This window comes from Manis javanica, chromosome 18 (genome assembly GCF_040802235.1).
Source record: "Manis javanica isolate MJ-LG chromosome 18, MJ_LKY, whole genome shotgun sequence".
Lineage (NCBI taxonomy): Eukaryota > Metazoa > Chordata > Mammalia > Pholidota > Manidae > Manis > Manis javanica.
Genome location: NC_133173.1, coordinates 1,627,210 through 1,646,261, shown reverse-complemented (window position 1 = coordinate 1,646,261; position 19,052 = coordinate 1,627,210). Strand labels below are relative to the sequence as shown.

General features: G+C 52.4%; 1 protein-coding gene and 1 long non-coding RNA gene across 31 annotated transcripts in view; one reads left to right on the top strand and one right to left on the bottom strand.

Moving 5' to 3' along the window:
• The window catches only part of TMC3 (transmembrane channel like 3), a 35,675-nt gene extending 21,264 nt beyond the window's left edge, over positions 1-14,411 (top strand). The window contains exons 13-22 of the mRNA XM_017676019.3: positions 765-1,010; positions 1,717-1,845; positions 2,148-2,215; positions 4,165-4,293; positions 6,132-6,242; positions 6,939-7,064; positions 7,710-7,788; positions 9,608-9,650; positions 10,999-11,251; positions 12,273-14,411. Of these exons, the coding sequence (XP_017531508.3) occupies positions 765-1,010; positions 1,717-1,845; positions 2,148-2,215; positions 4,165-4,293; positions 6,132-6,242; positions 6,939-7,064; positions 7,710-7,788; positions 9,608-9,650; positions 10,999-11,251; positions 12,273-13,083 (1,995 nt within the window). The 3' untranslated portion in view covers positions 13,084-14,411. The remainder of the gene's footprint in view (positions 1-764; positions 1,011-1,716; positions 1,846-2,147; positions 2,216-4,164; positions 4,294-6,131; positions 6,243-6,938; positions 7,065-7,709; positions 7,789-9,607; positions 9,651-10,998; positions 11,252-12,272) is intronic.
• The window catches only part of LOC108406982 (uncharacterized), a 52,643-nt gene that overhangs the window by 31,058 nt on the left and 2,533 nt on the right, over positions 1-19,052 (bottom strand). For 16 of the 30 annotated variants that reach the window (XR_012127134.1, XR_012127129.1, XR_012127126.1 and 13 more), the window contains exons 2-5: positions 17,017-17,067; positions 16,483-16,543; positions 3,488-3,624; positions 483-1,830 (exon numbers count right to left, since the gene is read on the bottom strand). This is a non-coding gene — a long non-coding RNA (uncharacterized lncRNA). Of the gene's footprint in view, positions 1-482; positions 1,831-3,487; positions 3,625-4,002; positions 4,119-15,901; positions 16,011-16,482; positions 16,544-17,016; positions 17,068-19,052 lie in introns of those variants that run through there. The other 14 variants (XR_012127139.1, XR_012127131.1, XR_012127127.1 and 11 more) reach the window with 10 other exon arrangements.

Here is a 19,052-nt window from a genome sequence, read left to right as displayed (position 1 = left end):
CACAGAACTGCCCCATTTTCTTGAATTCCATCAGGAAAAGCTGTTACCAGCTGCTGCCCATGATCTGGGGGAGAGAGGCTGTGAGCCTCACTCAGCAAACTGGGGGAAAACAAGCATCTCGTGGGGAGCGGTGCAGAGTGTCCCACCATCCCGGCCCGGGTGGCCATTCCCTCCCAGGGTGGCTCGAGGCACATGTTTAGCCTGCCCTGAATTTTTATCCTCCTCTGAGGATACCCCTAATGGGGAGGGGCAGGGTAGGCAGGGAGGGGGAGCAGGTGGCTCCCGGAGGCCATTGGCCTGGGCCATACATGCCAGCGTCAAATCCATAAGGTCAGAAGGCAGAGGAGGCCATGGGGCACAGCGCCTCTGCCTCCGGGCTTAGATGGTGCCCAGACTGGGTCCTTCCTGGCCACCTACTGGCAAGCGACGTTGGGCATTTGACCTCAGTCTCCTCGTCTGTGACACGGGGTCCTAATGCTTACCCGACGCTCTGGTGAGGATGGGAAGACGGAACATGGCTTAACCAGGAACAGCCTCTGGCACTCGGCAGGGACCACTCGGTGCTGCCTGTTACATCCTGGCTTCGTTCCTGGGGCCAGCTTCCGTCGAGGAAGAATCCACGAGCTGGAGAGTGAGGAGACGGGGACACAGCAAGACAGGGAGATTATTCCCAAACACGGCGGGGACACCCTTGGTCCACGATAAATTCTTACTTACAAATACAGGGAAAACCTTTTTGTTTTCCTTCCTCCCTCTCCCCACAGGAAGCTGCCACAAAAAACAGCACGAGTCCCTGGATAGATCCTACAGTCTTCACTTCCACCAGGACGGTCCCTATGGAACAGAAATGGTCCACACCTGGGCCTGGGGGAGAGCCCGGGAGGAACAGCACGTGGGCCCCAGGAGGGGCTGGTGCCCCCACGGCCACCCCGCCTCTCTCGGAGGCCAACAGGACTGCCGTCTACCCGCAGGGTCTGCAGGACCAGTGCTGGGAGACATACGTGGGGCAGGTGGCTCCCTTCCCCCCTCACGGAACCCTTTGCATCCATATCATCACTTAACTCTGCACTGTCATCACCCACTTTATAAAAAAAGGAAAATAAGGGTCAGTGAGGGTTCATGGCTTCGCAGGTCTCAAATTAATAGTTATAATCAGTGTGAAGTCTCATGTATGCCGGGCGCCAATCTAAGTGCTCGGTCCTCAGAAAAATCCTGTCCTGATCAGCCTCATAGGCACAGACAGGGAAACCGAGGCACGGGGAGTCAGGTCGCTTGCCCAAGGATACAGGTAGCGAAGATGAGAATAAGGGTCTGAGCCCTGCCGTCTGCTCCCGCCTGTGCCCTGAGCCCCTCTGCCTTCCCCTTTCCAGACGTGATCTGGACAGAGAATCCCGACTCCGAGGTGTTCTCCCAGTGAGACTGAATCACGGGCCTCGGACAGCCTCCTGTGGTTCAGAACCACAGACCCCAGAGATTCAGAACCACAGACCCCAGAGTCTTCCCTGGTCTCACGTCATGCTGGCCCCAGAGACCAAGACCCAAATTCAAATTCACAAATATTTACTGAGCACCCTTCCAGTGCCAGAAATAAAGATGCTATTGGAGGGGGCTCAGCGGCTCAAGCCCACAGGAACGAACAGAGAGGGGGGCTCCTGAAGAACAAGGGGGCAGCGGGAGGGCAGGGCGTGGGGCACCCAAGGGTCCCCTGTGTTTCAGGAGATGCTGAAGCTTTCCATCATCGATATGCTCTTCACCGCGGCCAGCGTTCTGCTCATAGACTTCTTCCGAGGGCTCTTCGTCCGGTACTTAAGTGACTTTTGGTGCTGGGACCTGGAAAACAAGTGTGTGAGTAAGGCGCCACGTCCCGGGGGGAGGCTCATGTGGCCGGGCCCGTCCTTCTTCGGTGTCCAGTCAGAGAGACATGTGGCTGGGAGAAAACACATGAGGGAAGAGGGAGGCATGCACGGGCTGAGCGTCCACCTAGCTCTGCCCCTTCTCATTTACTGTTGGCCAGATGGCCACGTGACAGTGATCTCTAGGTGTCTGTAAGAGCAAAGAATTCCCTGTTTGTGGCTGTAAAGAACTAAGTGGTTTATGCACAGAATTCTGGAATATTTATTAATGCAGAAGTTCATTTTCTCTTGTAGCCTGAATATGGAGAATTCAAAATAGCGGAGAACGTGTTACACTTAGTCTACAACCAAGGCATGATTTGGTGAGTACCGGAGCCCCCCTTGCCTTTGCTGGAGTCCCACCTGAGCTCAGATTTTGGTTTACTGCATGTGGGTGGGCCTGGCCATCAGGAACACAGCCGCACGAAGTAAGGAAGGACATAAACACGAACAGCTTCTCACTGAGCTGCATCACTGATATGAGTGATGGCTTTCTAAGCGTTTTGCAGGAAGGAATGATGAAGGAAGCAGTCTGTGTCAGGCCAAAGATCTGCACAGGAATGAGTGAAACAAGCTGCTGGGGAGGATCGGGGGAGGCTGGGGGAGGGGCTTCCCCAAATGGGGGCTTCGAGGGGTGGTCATCACAGGTGGGACCTCGGCCAGGCCTGCCCTCTGCTACCTCCCCATCCCTCCAACATGCCTCCCTGACTTCATTTAGACCCTGATCCCAGGAGCAAGGCTGTCCCCCAAATGACAGACCCGTCCTGGGGGGAGGCCAGAAGTCCAGAGGTCCGTTCGTGCCAGGCAGCTCCCGGCCAAAGTGATCCTTCCTGCCCTTAAAGATGCCACAGCCTGAAAGGGGTCCTCTGACCTGTGTGTGTGTGTGTGTGTGTGTGTGTGTGTGTGTGTGTGTGTGCGCGCGCGCAGCAGAGGGCTTTCTAACACATTCCTCCATCTCCAGTTTACCCATCAGACCACACGTAGTGCTACTTGTCAGACTACAAACAAGCAAAGAAAAGGAAGAAAAACCTTAGATGTTCCGAGTGCTCAGAAAACACAATCTCTCTTCATAATCATTCAATAAAATGCATGGGGAATCAAGAGGTATAAAGTAATATTCCTTCAGTCAAATTCTGTGTTCTTAGAGCCCATCACATTTTGCAGACTTTTCAAAAATACAGGATTAAAAATAATATACAACATGTATTTAATATTTGCCAGACACATACTTTGGTGCCTGTAATAACCAATTCAATCATTTTAAACCTATGAGGTAGCTAGTATTATTTTCTCATTTTAAAGATGAGGAAACTGGGGCACAGACAAGCTAAGTGCCTTGCCTGACATCACACAAAGACAGGGATATTTTTGCCTGCTGGGCAAAACCAAGTTTCTTCTAAAATTTTTTTTTTACATGTCAAACATATCTCTATGCATACTACACTCATTTTCCTTCTATGGAATCCAGATTCCACAAGTGCTGTGCTGGACGCATGTCCAGCATAACCCTCCCAAGACCTGGGCTTTGTTCCATAGTTGAGACCGATTTGCAGGGTGACTGCGTGTCTGTTTCCCCGGGGCGACCCAGTTCTCACCTGTTGCCCCAGCTCCTTAACATTTCAGACATTGGCCCCTCCTCTCGAGACTGTGGGAGATGAAACAAGCTAGAATGGGTGCGGGCGCTCAGCACGGTGTCCAGCACAAGCAGCTGCTCGATGCATGTCGGTTAAACCTGAAAGTCAGTGGCGGATGAGTGCGGCCCTCGTCAGTGAGGCTGGATCTCTGGGGCGTGGCCCCGGCTGTGCGGTCACCCATCACTGCTTCCCCACTCCCACGGGAGAGCACCCCAGGCTGCAAAGACGTGAGGGGGGAAGGCAGGCAGCACTCATAAACGTGAGAATCCTCCCTGGATTCCACTGTCAACAGGAACAGGCACTAATCTAGGTCTTTTGTAAAAGTGAAGAGGCGTAAGGCGAACTTTGGACAGCGGGGAAAACCTGTGTTTGCCTCCGCACCAGAGGAGGCCCTTCCTCAGCTGGGTGTGGAGAGGGAGACGCAGGCTGGGCATGCCTGGGTCAGGCGGGCACTGCAATACCGGACTGCCACCCACCTATAGGAGGACTTGGCGTCATCTCCAGGAGGCGGGGGGCACGGGTCTCGGACCTGCAGGGGCCTTTTGCAGTTCTTTAAGCACAAGGCATGAACGCCACGGTGTCAGGACCTCCATGGACCGAAAGCCAGAGCGCACTAACTGGCCTCCCCGTGGCTGCAGGATGGGCGCCTTCTTCTCCCCGTGTCTCCCAGCGTTCAACGTCCTCAAGCTGATCGGGCTCATGTACCTGAGGAGCTGGGCGGTGCTGACCTGCAACGTCCCCCACCAGCAGGTTTTCCGAGCTTCCAGGTCAGTGAGAATAAAGTCGGCTTCACCCAGAGAAGTAAGGTCACCCACACTCTCCTGACCCAGGCGGCACCCTGCAAGGTCCCCCAACTCCTGCCCACCAAAGTATGATCTGTCCTCTCGTTTCACTTCCCCCTGAAGCCACCGTTGGAATTAGCATTACTCCTCTTGAGCTCATGACACATTTTTGAAAAACATTTAACTGAAGTTTAGTCATCACTTAGGAAGTGCAGAAATCATAAATATCCAGCCTGAGGACTATTCAAGTGTGTGACCACACAAGTGTCTCACCAGCACCCAGACCAAGGAGCAGAGCAAGAATAACACCCAGCAGCCCCCGGTGCTCAATTCCAGGCACTACCAACTCCCAGCGGCATGATTCATCTTTCCTGGTGGTTCACTGGGCAAAATGGAATCACACACAGCATGCGCTCTTTGTTTCTGGCTTCTTCCCCTCAATCATCTCATTGATGAAAACGCCCCCAGTTTTGTTCTCCGTGCCACTGTCGACGGGCACGGGGCTCGCTCCCAGCAGTTCGCTGAGGACTGGTGCTGCCTTGAACATTCCCATGTCTTCCTCAGGTGCATCCCAGGGCCGCGGCGCTGGGTCGCGGGGCACCTCACCTAGAAGACGGTGCTGGGGTTTCCAGGGGGACCGCACCTTTTACGCTTCCGCAGACATTAGGGAGAGTCCCACAGTCCCACAACCTCACCGCACTTATTCTTTTCTCTGTTTTCTATTTTAGCCTTTTTGGTGAATCTGTAACACATTTTGAACATGCTGATTAAAGCTCAGTTGTTTTATTTTGACATAATCATGATTTATGTGGGTCTACATCAATGGCTTTCAAATTCTTGACCATGACCTGCATGACAATGTATTTATATTTTATCTACTGACTAGTATACATAGAGGCAAGCATTCATATATATGAATAAGTATATTTTATATATGCATGTGTATACTCATTTATATGTATGTATATATAGATACACACACATGTATAAACATACATACACAAATGCATATACACTCATATATTCTATATATTCTATATAATAAACATATTATATATACAGAGAGAGAGGAAGGTCTCACAAATCAACAGTCCTACTTACTACACTCCACGTGCTGACATTTCTACTCCTTGTAGTCCAGTCTGTTTCATGAAAGAGGGAGAGAGACAGAGAGTGCTGGGCGACAGCCTCTAGGTTCGCTGACCACTCATTCTCTTATCAGAACTGTGTACAGGGTCCTGTGGCCCAGACAGATCTGAGCTGCCCTCAGGGAGGCCTGGGCAGCCCAGCTCCCTGGTACCAGCTTAGAACTCAGGCCCAGGGACCAGGACTGAGTCAGGCAGAACATTTACAGCGAGCAGCCAGGGGCCGGGGTTCAAAGGGCAGTGCAGGCCGCAGCCCAGGGAGAGAATCGAGGACCATAAGCAAAGGGTGCGCCCCATCGTCACACACAGGGGACATGTTCGAGGCTGGCAGCAGGAGAGGAAACCTCAGGCAGGGACCCAGCTGGATGCGGTAAAGGTTCTAAGACTTTTCCACGAATTAAGATCATGGGCTAATGGCCACGCGCTCACCACTCTCTTGGTTCGAGGTGAACAGAGGCTCAGCAAAGATTCAGCAGATGAACAGGTGGGGCTGCATGATCCTCACGGTCCGTCTGAGCACCGATTTCTAGTTTGCTAGCTGCCCGCGCCCCTGGGACAGACCCTCTCCCAGGCAGGGAAGGGAGAGGGCTGCAGCTTCTGCGCCGGCTCCCTGGGCATAACCACCACAGGAACCGGCCAGCCGGCGAACTCAGCACGCGGCACTTGGCTGTTCCTCAGGTCCAACAACTTCTACCTGGCGACGCTGCTGTTCATGCTCTCCCTCTGCATGCTGCCCACCATTTTCGCTATCGTCCGGTACAAGCCGTCGCTCAGCTGTGGGCCTTTCAGGTAAGTCGCTTCAGCTCCGTGAGCTCTGCCTGCAGCTGTCGGTAGCGTTAGGGGAGGGACCCCCGCATCGGACGGATTCTCCTCCCGCCTCGGAGCAGCTCAGCAGCGGAGAAAGGCCTCAAACTCATGTCTTTTGAAGCCAGGACCGGTGCCCTTCCCTCGGTAGAAGGCTGCGCTCGAGTACAGTCAGCTCCGCGCCCCTCCGAGAGACGCAGCCCATTTAAAACCAAGAAGGGCAACAGCACTGCTCTTGTGCTGAAAAGAAATTCTACCTGGTCTGTCTTCCCCTGCCAGAAGTCAGAAAGCTTTTATTAGAAGATAATCCACATCACGTTTGATTCCACGTTATCTAAGTGCATCAGGGGGGAAGTCCCTACTGACCCCTACCGAGCACTTGCTGTAAGTCGGTTTTGCTACAGCGTATATGTCACGTCCAGTCACCCTTTGCGTACATCATTAAACTCACACACTGTGAGTGCTGACCACACCTTCAGCCTAACGTTAACCAGGTAACTACTTCATATGGAATCACCGTGGGAATGTTCTACATCAGCACATTTTACGTCCAGATACTCACTCTAGCTTTGTAACTGACTCAGGGGACAGGACTCTAGCCATAGGGCTATTTTTCGATGGCTGGCGGCATTCCTTTGCCAAAAGCTACACCATCTGGAGTTACGTCTTTCCCCCTCACAGTGGACAAGAGAAAATTTATGACATCGTGTCAGAAACGATTGCAGAGGACTTCCCTGCGTGGCTCGGCTCTGTGGCCAGCCACATCAGCAGCCCCGTGACCGTCCTGCCGGCCCTGCTGCTGCTTATGTGAGTACCTCTCTCCATCTCCCCGCCAGCATTTGGGGGACGTCTGTGCATTTGGCCAAGAAAGCACTGCTTTCCAATAACCCATAAAACCGATGTGCTCATCAAAGTCGCTTACAGAGCCTGGCGCTGTAGTCACACAGGGACGCTGAGTCGCACAGGAGCCGTGGAAGTCCAGCGACACCGACTCCTCGTGAGCACTTGGACAGTCCCTGTGGCCACTATAATGGGGTTAAATGCCATCATTACCCTATTCTCCTGAAGTTAGAATAGTACTGAAAAGGAGTTTACGGTTCAGTTCTGTGGCTTCTGCTGTTTTGACTTAAGGAAAAAATAACAGTGAGCAGCTCCAGTACACGATACATGTCAGGTGCCTCTCCCAGCAGCGCCCGGGCTTAGTGCTGTCCCCGTGCACAATTCCAGGTCAGCGGCACTGCTGTGAAAAGCAGAAGAAAGAAGAGGGAGGCAGCCCTCCCCCAGGCCTTCCCAGCCCGGGAGCTCGCAGGCACCTTTGTCCTCAGGGGAGGGCAGCGGGCAGCCCGCATCTGGCCTGGGAGCCTCGGCTCCTGCAGGCCAGCTGAGCAGGGGACGTGGCCCGGGCTGACAGCTGGCTGAAGCCCACTCACTGTCTGTGCCGTTCTGCCCTAGCATGCTCATCTACTACCTTCAGAGCATTGCAAGATCGTTAAAGCTTAGCAACCATCAGCTCAAACTGAAGATCCAAAACGCAAGTATCACCCCCTCTTTGCTGCTGTGCATGTGTCCCGACCCCCCATCTCTCACCCCCAAGAGGATACAGGGAGCTCGCATTGCCAGACCACTAGGACTCTTGGCCACCAGCAAGGGGCTAAGGCCTTGCCCTGCCCCCAGGATCTCCCAGAGTCATTGCTGAGAAGACCCAGACACGGCCCCACTCGCCCAGAAGGCCCCTCATGCTTGGCACCTCTCCAAGGGGCCTCGCTGGTGCCCTGAGCTCTCCAGGCCCCTCTCGTGGCTGTGCTGTGCCCTGGTGTCTGGCCAGGCAGGACTGGGAAGGGAGGAGAAAGTGCCCTTCCTGATCCCATGTCAATGTGGGCACCTGAGCCCAAAGGCATTGTTTGGACCCAAAGACCCACCCTTTGCATTTCTCTTAGACTTTGGTTCTCATTCCCTCTCTCCCATCTGGGACTCAAACCTAAGCTTTCAGAACCAACAATTTCCCCTCCACGCACCCTGGGTGCTCCCCCACTGTCAGGATGAGGGTGAGAGGCAAGGGGGTGAAAGCTGACCCTGTGTTGATGGGCATCCCATCCGGGAAGGTCTCTCCCTGCCCACTGTGCCAAACCTCAGCCCACCCGGGGAGGGCTCTCAACTCTAATCGGGGAAGAATTTGCAGTCAGGTTGAACAAGTGCCAGCAAGGCAAGGACCTTGCTGGAGCGGGAGTACGAATGTCAGCAGCCAGCAGGCGGGAGAGAGAAGGGAGAGCGGAGGGGAGAAGGCGAGTCCACTGACCCCTGCGTGGCACAGGGCAGATCCCCTGCCATCTCCTAGAGCCAGGGTCACCTGGCGTCCAGCGTCTGCTTGGTCCCCACCACCCCAGGATTTGGGGGAGCCGTGGAACACTTGAGGGAGTGGGATGATATTCTGAGAACTTCCCCTTCTCTCCTGGTCTGAAATAAACCAGGGAAAGAGGAAAAGGACCATGTTAAGAGTAGAAAGCTGAATGATATACAGCAAAGTGCCAAATATATAGGCTAGTTCTTATCTTTATCATGAAAAGAAGTTCAGAAATGAAGTGCAGTAGGCTTATGCAGCAAGGAAGTCTCCTTGATACGACAGCACACACTCGGACGGGAGTGTGGGTGACCTCAGAGTGGAGGTGCACTTAAGGGTTTAGGGTTTGGGGTTTTATAGAGCCTTTGGGGTAGGGGTAGGGGTAGGGCAGGTGATTAATAATTCCTTTGAAGTTTTGTCTTAAGAACAGGGTTATTTAAGTAACTGTGTTGATCCAGATCTTAGCATTCTTTCCCCTTGAGTTCATTTACACTCCAAAGGTCTGTCTCATCCTGGTGAATTGATTAAGGGGCTGGAAGAAGAGACAGAACAGCATATGGACTAAGTTAAAAATAAGCTGGGCCTTTCCGCTGGCTGAGTAGATTTGACAAAGGCATGACCCTTGTCCCCCTTCCCTGCTCCGCCTCACCTGCACCCTCACCCCTGGGGAGGGGGCCTCCTTCAGGGGGGCCCCTCACATGCTTCACCCCTACCCAGACCCCCACTTCTCCTTTGTGCTCCAGGCAAACCATTATTGGGAGAATTTAAACACGGGCTCTCCAACAGCTGCCCCTAAAAATAAAGCTTGCTAAGTGAGGCTCCTGCTTTCAGTGCCAGCATTTATTCCATCACACAGCAGGCGCCAGTCCAGAGTGCCCCGTCCGCAGGCAGTGGTGGTCAGTCAGTCGTGGCCACCGCATGAGCCGTGACGCATGCGCTCCTACCCCCGGAACAGCGTGTTACTCCTTCCCGCTAAACCCCAACAAACACACCATTATCATTTATGTTTTAGGCGAGAGCTGAAGATAAGAAAAAGGTCGCCCAAATGATAGAAGGTGAGTGTCTCAGTCGGTGGGCAGTTAAAAATATACACATTTAAGGCAGCCTACCCAGCAAATTTTCTGATATACTCTGGTTTTCACAATTAACTAGGCACAACAAAAATAAAACCCAGGGATAGAAATGCTGGTTTAAATCTACAATTTTTTATTATTATACCCAGGCCTGTGAATAACCCAAAAATATATCTGAAATCAGGGAAATTTTAAAATAAGAGAGAAAAGAAGTACAAAACATCTGGAGAAAACCCATTAGAACGTCTCTGTCACGTTCACTTTTGTGTACTTCTCCTCAAGGGCCATTTCTTCCAGGCAAGAACCCCTCCCTGCCCGCGTCTGCCCCAGACTCCAGTCTCCTCAGGTAGCGTCCGTCTGTCCCACCCCTGCAGAGCCACGCCTGGTGCGCAGGCCCAGCCGCAAACCCAAACCTGACGGGCACACCTCTCTCCGCACCTTCTACAGCCGCACCTGGGCAAACGTGCTCCCATCCAGGCTCCCATCCAGGCTCACGGAGAGAACAGGAAAAAAGAATGAGAAATAGGGAGAAGTGGGCGTGTGTAGCTTAGAGGAAACAGGCTGCCCCGGGGCCAGTGACGGGTCACCCTGCGAGCTGGGTGGATCTCTGAGCGCGGTTCCGGCAGCACAGTTCATAGTCACCGCTCCAAACCAATAGGAACGAGACCCAGAATGCGGCCGACTCTTTTGTCTGCTTTAGCGCAGAGGAGGGGATCTGTTCCCCTCCGAAGAAATGCCTGTAAGAGTGCCACGGCCTCGGGGTTTGGCTTGCCCTGTCCACATGTTCAGAGAGCGGCCTACAGATGAAAATCACCATGCAAAGTGCAGCTCCTGCTGTGAAACCCGTCTGTCATTGTTAAATATTTCTGGCCAGTGGAGAATAAATAAGCTCAGTTCAGGTGTCTTCGAACACTAGGATGTCCGCAAACCTTCTCAGGGTAGTGACCATGTGTCCATTTTCTAGCTTAAGGCTATATCGTTTTTCAGGATGTTCTGTGAACTGTTTCCAAAAAACGTTAATTGTCATGTAAGCTTTATTACATCCACTGACCTGAGCCCCGTGGCTGGTAAACAGCCTTGTGGGGGCCTTAGAGGGTGAGTCTGTAAAGCCTCGGGGTTTATTTGGTGCCTACACTTCAGTCCAGCTCCAACTTTCTGTGAAGAAATGATTTAAATTACAAAATGGCTGTTGCCCACGGGTAGGTGCGTCTGCAAACACGCGCTTGCTTGTAGACCCAACTGTGGGAAGTCACGCCCCTCCTGCCCCTTACCCATCCTGAACGCAGCGCCTCTGGGAGGTGGTCTCCTCACACCCAGCCTTTTTCTGCAGCCCGAATGCAAAGCCAGGAGGGCAGCAGGAGGCCCCCGGAGGGGAGCGGTCCCTGTGGCCAGCTGTCCTCGGCGACCTCGGGGACCCCCCAGAACTATGGCGATATAGTCAGCGTCGACTTGTCACGCAGCAGGGGTGGCCTGGCAGACACTGTCACGCAGCCCGAGCCTCAGGGTCCCCAGCCAGCGCCTGGCCGGCCCGGCTCACCTCTTCCTGGCATCTCCAGATCCAAGCCGCAGCTCACTGCTGACAGGTGAGGCCACTGAATCCCCAGGAAAGCCGCCCCCTTGAAGGCGATGCCTCCAGGAAAGGCCCGGGGTCTCCATGTGCAGGACAAGGAGCCCTTAGGGGTGCCTCAGCCCTCAACAGTGTCAGGTGACCAGGGCTGTTAAATTCCAATTTTTGCCAGAAGGCCATGGAGTCAAGAGAGACCGGGACAGCCGGTTCTGGGAAGAAATGGAGGGACGAGGTTTGTCAAACAGGACAATTTCTTGCTCCGAGTCCTTCTGCCATATAAACAGTGAGCAGACCTTCCTGCCAACCTAGGGTATGCATTTCTAGAGTCTAACAGGAGAACATGCCTTGAAAATTGTTTTATGTCTTAGTTTTTGACTCCAGACTGGCCATATCATTGGCAGGCTCTTCTGTATTTTATTTCTAGGCCGGCCATGTTTGGCAGGCCAGCTCCTCCTCCCGGGGCCGGTGTCTCAGGCTTGCCTGCACGTGGGGAGCGGGGCCCTTCCTGCCTCCTGCAGAGGCCACGGCGTCCGAAAGGATGCGCTGACCCAGACTCCCACGGGGAAGCGTGTCTGATCTGAAGGCAGCACTGTGGAGACGATCCAGATAGCACCTGGGGGTTCTCATCTACCGTCCACTGGCCCCAGTGGGCCCAGTGGGCCCGGGTGGACCCAGGAGGCAGTGCCTGAGAAGCTGGGCAACTGTGAGGCAGAGATGGTGAAGACCTGTGTCCCCGGCAGGTGCTCCCCAAATATTAGCCCCACTTTGTGCTCACAGTGAAATATGTCAACACAGCCCCCTGGGCCCTGCCTGCTCCACAGAGCTTCGCGGAGCGCTCACTGCGTCAGAGCTGCCCAGAGTTCCAGCATTAATGAGATCCGTGCTGTACCCGTCGCGCAGCCCGCAGAACACTCAGAAACACTGGCGCGAGCCTCCCTGACAGCGTGAGGAAACCTGGCCAGCCATGCGGGGCAGGCGCAGGGCTGAGAGCGCCACGCGCACAGGCCTCACCACCACCACCCCGCCCCGTCTTACAGGTACCTGCGGGGCCCGCGTGCAGGCCCAAGGGACCCTCCCACCTGCAGCCCCTGCGCGCCAGTGATGGCTGGGAGGCACACCAAGCGTGTTCGCTCAGAGCCTCCTTTCCGAAAAGATGTCCAGCACCGCCGCCCTCCCCGTCATGGACCAGGGGTCTCGGCCGGGGCGCCGCATGCTCCCAGGCCCCACACCTCCCAATACTACATCGTCAATGACTGTGACTGTCACAGAAACATCCGTCCGACTTTCTGGCCAGAAAAACATTTCAAGGTAGATGCTTTACAGGGCGCGGTGGAGATGAGCCCCAGGAGCATGCGGCAGTGTGTGTCCTGGGCCCCGCGGCAGGTGAGTGACGAGGAGGAGGAGACTGGGCGGCCCTGCCACCGGCCATCCCCAACAGGCCCCCTAGGGCCTCCGCATTGCCATGTGGGTGGCAGGTCCCACAGCCGGCCCCTGGCTCCGGAGCCCCAGGGCAGGCTGCACCACAAGTCCTGGGGTGACGGCGTTCCAGGCCCGCTTGACAGGCCGCGGTCTGTGCACAGAAAGCCACCGCCCCGGAAGCCCCAGGGCCCCCGAGCCCCCGGGCAGCCCAGAGGCAAGGCCAAGCCCGAGCCATCCGTCACAGAGTCGGATTCTGCGTCAGCGGCGTCCAGCACTGACCAGCAGAACAGCGGTGCTGACCAGTACCTCCAGCTCGCCCGCAGCCGGGCTAAGTCCCCGCAGTCTGCAGGCCGCCTCAGCAGCAGGAAGGTGGCCTCCAGGCAGGCACTGGCCGCGGATCTGCACGACCTCATCTGCTCAGATGTCTAGGGCATCTTCGGCTGTCCCGTTCGCAGAGCCCAGGGCCCCGCTGGAGTGCTGGTCCGGCAGTGCACGGTCCTGCCCTTCTGGAAAGAGAGCCCCACACCGGCTGTGGGGGAGGCCAGTAGGCATATCCAGGCATGTCGGCTGGGACCTGAGACCCCCCAGGGCCGCAGCTCCCTGTCCCACAGCAGCCGCACACAAATGGGTTCTGTCTGGGGGTCTCTTCGTGTGCAGCACCACTGGCCCATTAGGCCGTCATTCAAAAGCCTCAGTCCTCTGCTGCCACTCGGGGCGACCGCAACCACCGCCAGGATGCAGAGCCTCGCCTGCAGTGTCCACGCTCGCCCTTGATCACGAGGGCTCGGCTTGTACCGTGATGCTCCCTCTCAGCATGCAAAACTCAGTCCCCCCAGATAAGCACCCAGAATTGAGGTGGCCACCCCTAAAGACGTCACGACACGTTATCAGTTCACGTGAACAATCAGTTCGGTAACAAGAGTAACTACACTGTATTGAGCACTTGCTATCCTGTGTGTCTGTGTCGATCAGGACACCTGAACTGAAGCAGCACAACCCCCGAGGATCACTGTCTCCTCTACTGGGAAGGTGGGAATCAAGCTGGCTTCAGGCTCAGTTGGACCCAGGCATCAAACACCCTCAGGCTTCTGTTTTTCACCTCCAAACCCTGGGGACTTCATTTTCTCCTGCAGCAGTGGGCTTCCTCCACAGGGTAGGTGGAGGAGGAACTCAGCCACAGAAAACGCAGGTTTCAGACCCAGCCGATGAGCCCAGGGAAAAGAGCAGAATTGTCCCTCTCCTCATGACATCATCTTCACCCTGCTGGCTGACCCCCTCTCACTGGCTGTGTGCAGGGTTTTGATGGCAGTGTGTCCACCATGATTAGCCAGAATTGACCCCCATCCCTATTTCCATGATAACGCCTTCCACTCTTAAATCGTGTCTTTCACGTGCTCTGTCTCCTCTTCCAGACTATGGGTGCCTTTGGAACAAAATGGTGTTCACTCATTCTGGCACATAATAGGTATCACACTCATTTCTTATTGTTGCATAACAAACATAGTGGTTTAAAACAGCGCATAGTCATCTCCCGGTTTTGTGAGTCAGGCGTGCAGACACGACCCAGCTGGGCGCTGGGCTCAGGGTCTCACTCGAGGCCAGAGCCGGCATCTCATCTGAGGCAGGAGTCCCCTTCCAAACTCATGTGGCTCTTGGCAGAATTCATTTCCTTGAGGCTGTAGGACTGAGGCTCTCTGCTCCCAGGGGCGACGCACATGGCCCTCTCTACAATGTGGCTGTTTGTGTCTCCAAGACCAGCGAGAGGGCCCCACCAGCTTTGGATCCCCTTTCCCAGGGAGGTCCCGGACTCGCCTTAAAAGGGCCCACCTGATCGAGTGAGGCCCACCCAGGGGAGGCTCCCTTCGGAATGATTCAAAGTCAATTGGCCAGGGGCCTTAATTCCATCTTCCAAAATCACTTCATCTTTACCATATAACAGAACCTAAGCATGGGAGTAAAATCTTATCACACTAGACAGGAGCCGGCACACTCGATGGAACGTTGCATAGGAAAGGGGTGTTTGGGGGCCAGAATCCCACGGCGGCTGGAGACAGCTGCCTACATGCGTGATAAGCATCTCTGGCATGTAAGTGGATGGATGAATAAGTGAATAACTTACTAATGAGTGAATCACAAACGACGTGGCAACAGGTTTATATCCCAAGATCTACTTCCAGTTCTAACCACACAGAAAATGCAGTAGAAATAATGCCATTTTAAAAGGGGACACAGGTGACCCCTCCTCCCCAAGTTCATGGAAAGGTGTGCACACATTTTCAGTGTGTCAAAAGCATGGCAGATCAGGACGCTGGAGTCCGCAATGCCTGCAAAGCCATGGGGACACCCTTTAACATAGAGGTGCCCACAGGAGTCCCATGACAGTCCCCTCTTCCACGGTCCTGGGAAAGGGCTCACTGGGACCCTGAAACACATTTTGGAAAAGCCGAGTTTTGCTTCCAGGCATCTGTCAGAGCACCTGCGTCTGCAGGAGGCCCTCCACTAGGACAGAGGGCAAGCAGGCCCTACCACATTCCTAAGAAAACACGAGCGTTGCCAACACACACCAGAGTGCCAGCATGCTCACTGCCTTCACTGCGCACCAGAGCCCGCGCGCACCCGGCACTGCCTGGGCTGTGTCTTTAAACAAATCTCAAAGATATGGAATAGTACATATTCCCACTGTGTCAACAACAGTTGAAAGTTTATTTTCTTCCATCTAATCGTTTTATTATTGTTATTAAAGAAAATCTCACAGATCTCCTCGAAGTCCACTCTGATGCCCACGCTTAGTTTCATTGCCCTCCCACTACCAAGAAGCTGGCTTACGTCCATGTAGTCCATTGCATATGGTTACACATCGTGAATGTGTATGTGTGTAAATATATATGTAAAAGCATCATCCATAAGCAACATACAAGAAGTGCTTTGATAATGCATGTATTGTAAATGCTATAATAATGCATGAATGGTACATACTGGTGCTTTTGAGATTTGTCAAAGAAACATATGTCTCAAGCTTACTCATAACTACTGCACAGTATTTCGTGAAATTAATAAACTCAGTATATATCCATTGTTTATTGATGGACATTGAATCATTTCCACTTCTTTGTAGCTAAAAATCATGTGGCACTAAACATCTTTTTGTGACTTCTATCACACACAGGCCAGTGGCCCGAGTGGATACTGGCCCTCCTGAAGGAGAAATCACTAGCTCACAGGAATGAGCATGTTCGGTCTCCCTCACCTGTCTCCACGGCCCAGACCTCCATGCACACGCCCTCGGAAGACGAGGGGGCCACTGCTCTTACAGCCCCACCGGAACGTGGGCTTGCCACCCCGTAATGTTTGCCAGCCTAGTGAGAAAAAAAAACACATTCCAAGCCTTTTCAATTACTGGCATTTCTTTGACTGTTTGAAACCTTCCTGTGGTGGGTGGCCATTTGCATTTTCTCTCCTGTGAAAGGATTGACTATTCAATTCCTTTGCTCCGTTTTTCTGTTGACATTAGCCATCAAGTCCCCGCCCTTCTCTCAGGTGCAGTGACCAAAAGCCACACATCTACTCTATCAAAACACCTTGGCGCCCCTGGTTTCACAATACGCCTCTGGTTTCCGTATTGGTCTGTGGTGGGGTGGGGGGCACTGGGAGATGATTCACGGCTGCCGTTTGGTCGGTCAACTATCACCGACAACATGATCCGCACTATTAAAAATCTCTCCTGAAAATACCTATATAAAAAATTCCTCTCAGGCCTCAGATCATAACAATTATATCCACTAAATATAAATTGTGAACTCTTTTTGATCAGAATAGTCTGGTAAATACCTTAGTAAATATCGTAGATGTCTCCCTGGGTCACTCGTTTTGTTTCCAGATTTGTGGATGCCTGAAAATTAGAGAAATGTGCATCTCTGAAAGCCCGACTTCCCGAGTCTGAGGTAGGATTCCTGTTCCCGCTCTGTCTGTGTGTCTGTGTGTCTGTGCGTGTGCTTTCCTTCTCTTTAGGGTCTGTAGATTGTTGGGGGTTTTCCCGCTTGTGTTTCACTCTGCCCGTCTCATGGTCGTCACTGCACATCCTTTAGGGGGCAGGAGGCGTGAAGCACACACGCTAATGTGTGGCCTTCACAGAGGTAGAAACCGGTGTGCCACGGCCCAGTCACCGACTAGCTCCGTGGCCTTGGGCACCCCATGTGATCCCCAGGCTCCCAGCCTATAAAAGGCGGTGCTGTCGACCGTAGCCCATGGCAGGCAGGGGTGTGTGCAGGGCTCAGAGGCGGGTCCCACATGGAGAGCGTGGCAGGGTGACTGCCAGGAAGCACGTGCTGAGCAGCCATCAGGGAAGGCTGGACAAACACTTACATGCTCAGGGTCACAGATTCACCAAACAGGCACGGGATGCGTCCTCACTGCCTGAGTGGAAAGCAAATACCCCATTTAGAAGCTTTTAGGATTGGCGACCTTGACACTTGGGCTTGTCCCACCTGTGGTCTGGCAGGGCTTTGGGTTAGAAGCCCCTGGACCCTCACCCCATAAACTCCAGTTCAGGGTTCAACTGGGCTTCGGTGAGGTCCGCTCTGGGAAGCCGGGTGACTCAGAGGCCTGGGGAACCCCATGGGGGGCTCTGATCAATGAGGCCCACAGAATCCAGTCACTCTAGTCCTCTCTGAACCACAGCCTCAGGCAGATGCAGAGGCTGATGCCCACCCCGCCCTGTCCGGCTTCCGGAGGCAAAACAGAGCAGAGTCCTGCCCGAGGCTGGCCTGACCTCGCCTCAGGGATAAACAGGTGGCTTCTCCAAATATTTCATGTACTCAGAGCTTCCCATATTCTGGGAGCTCTTACAGTGCTGAAACTTTTTTAAATCCATGCTCCATTTTGATAAGTAAAAAAGAAATCTCTTAAGCGTCTGATGTCTAACAAGTCACTTTCTACAGCAAGACTTATTTCCCCTCAGCTGTTTTCATAGCACTTTATCCCCAAACAAAATTCATACAGAGCCCAGCCGGACGGGGTCTGGAGCTGCAGCTTTATAGAAACATTCCACACTGAACTTTTTTTTTTTGAGAGGGCACCTCTCATATTTATTGATCAAATGGTTGTTTACAACAATAAAATTCTGTATAGGGGACTCAATGCACAATCATTAATCAACCCCAAGCCTCTCAACAGTCTATGCACTGAACTTTTTAATAAGGCTTTTTTTTTTATGTAAAAATTTCAGTATGTTAGTAAGTAAAATAAACAGTATGTGATGATATCAAATGAAAAGAAATGCCGTTTGGCATCACTCTCTACTGTTAATAGTTTATTCTATACCTTTCCAGGTATACAGCAGCAGTCTGTTTCTCACTCCAAATATATATGTATGATAAGTGATAAATGATACTATGTATATATATTATATTATATATATGCTTACTGCATGCCAACCACCATTCTACTTGCTATTTGCTTCTTAAATCCTTTGACCCACTTTCCAACCCCATGAATTAGTACTATTAATTTCCTCATTTTTCAAATGAGGATGCTAAGGTCTGGAACGGTCAGTTACTTACCAAGATCACAGCTAGTAAGTGGCGATGCTGGGATTTGAACTGGGGCAAGCTGAGGGGACATCAGAAACAACTCTCCTACCTGCAATACTGTGTCCTTCAATTTACATTTTTTGACTTAATATATATATTATGGATAGTGTTCCTTTCAATAAACATATAAAATATTTGACTGGGGCGCAGGGGGGCCATCAGGTGAGAAATTGGGGATCAACAGAGGTGAGGCTTAGAACCTCACCCCCCCTGTTTTGAGAGAAATCTTGTGCATCCGTGGATGTTTTGTTGCCCTTGTCTAGCTTGGATTAATATTTAGTCTACAGGCACACACCTGACCATCTACATTTGCCCTCTTACAGCACTAAACTATGTTTTCTACCTTTATCTTGCATATACCTACCACTTCAGCATTAAAAATAATAATAATAATAATAATAATAATAAGGGAGAAATGTGGGATTCACATATAAATCAAGTATAAAAATCAAACAAATAATCATAATTGACCTGATTGTTTATAGTTCATGATGCGTGATCAAAACCAAAAGTTTCTGTGATGAATGCCCTTGCACTGTTCACCATGTAAGAACTTGTTCACTATGTAAGAACTTGTTCGTTATGCCTCAGAAGATTGGAGACTGTTGAGAATTAGGCTTGGGGTTGATTAATGATTGTGCATTGAGTCCCCTATACAGAATTTTATTGTTGTTATTGTTAACAACCATATGATCAATAAATATGAGAGATGCCCTCTCAAAAAAAAAATATTTGACTGGGGATAAAAATTTCAACAACAGTAAGTTATTTTTACAGTTAAGTTTTAAATAACACTTATCTCCTTGTAGA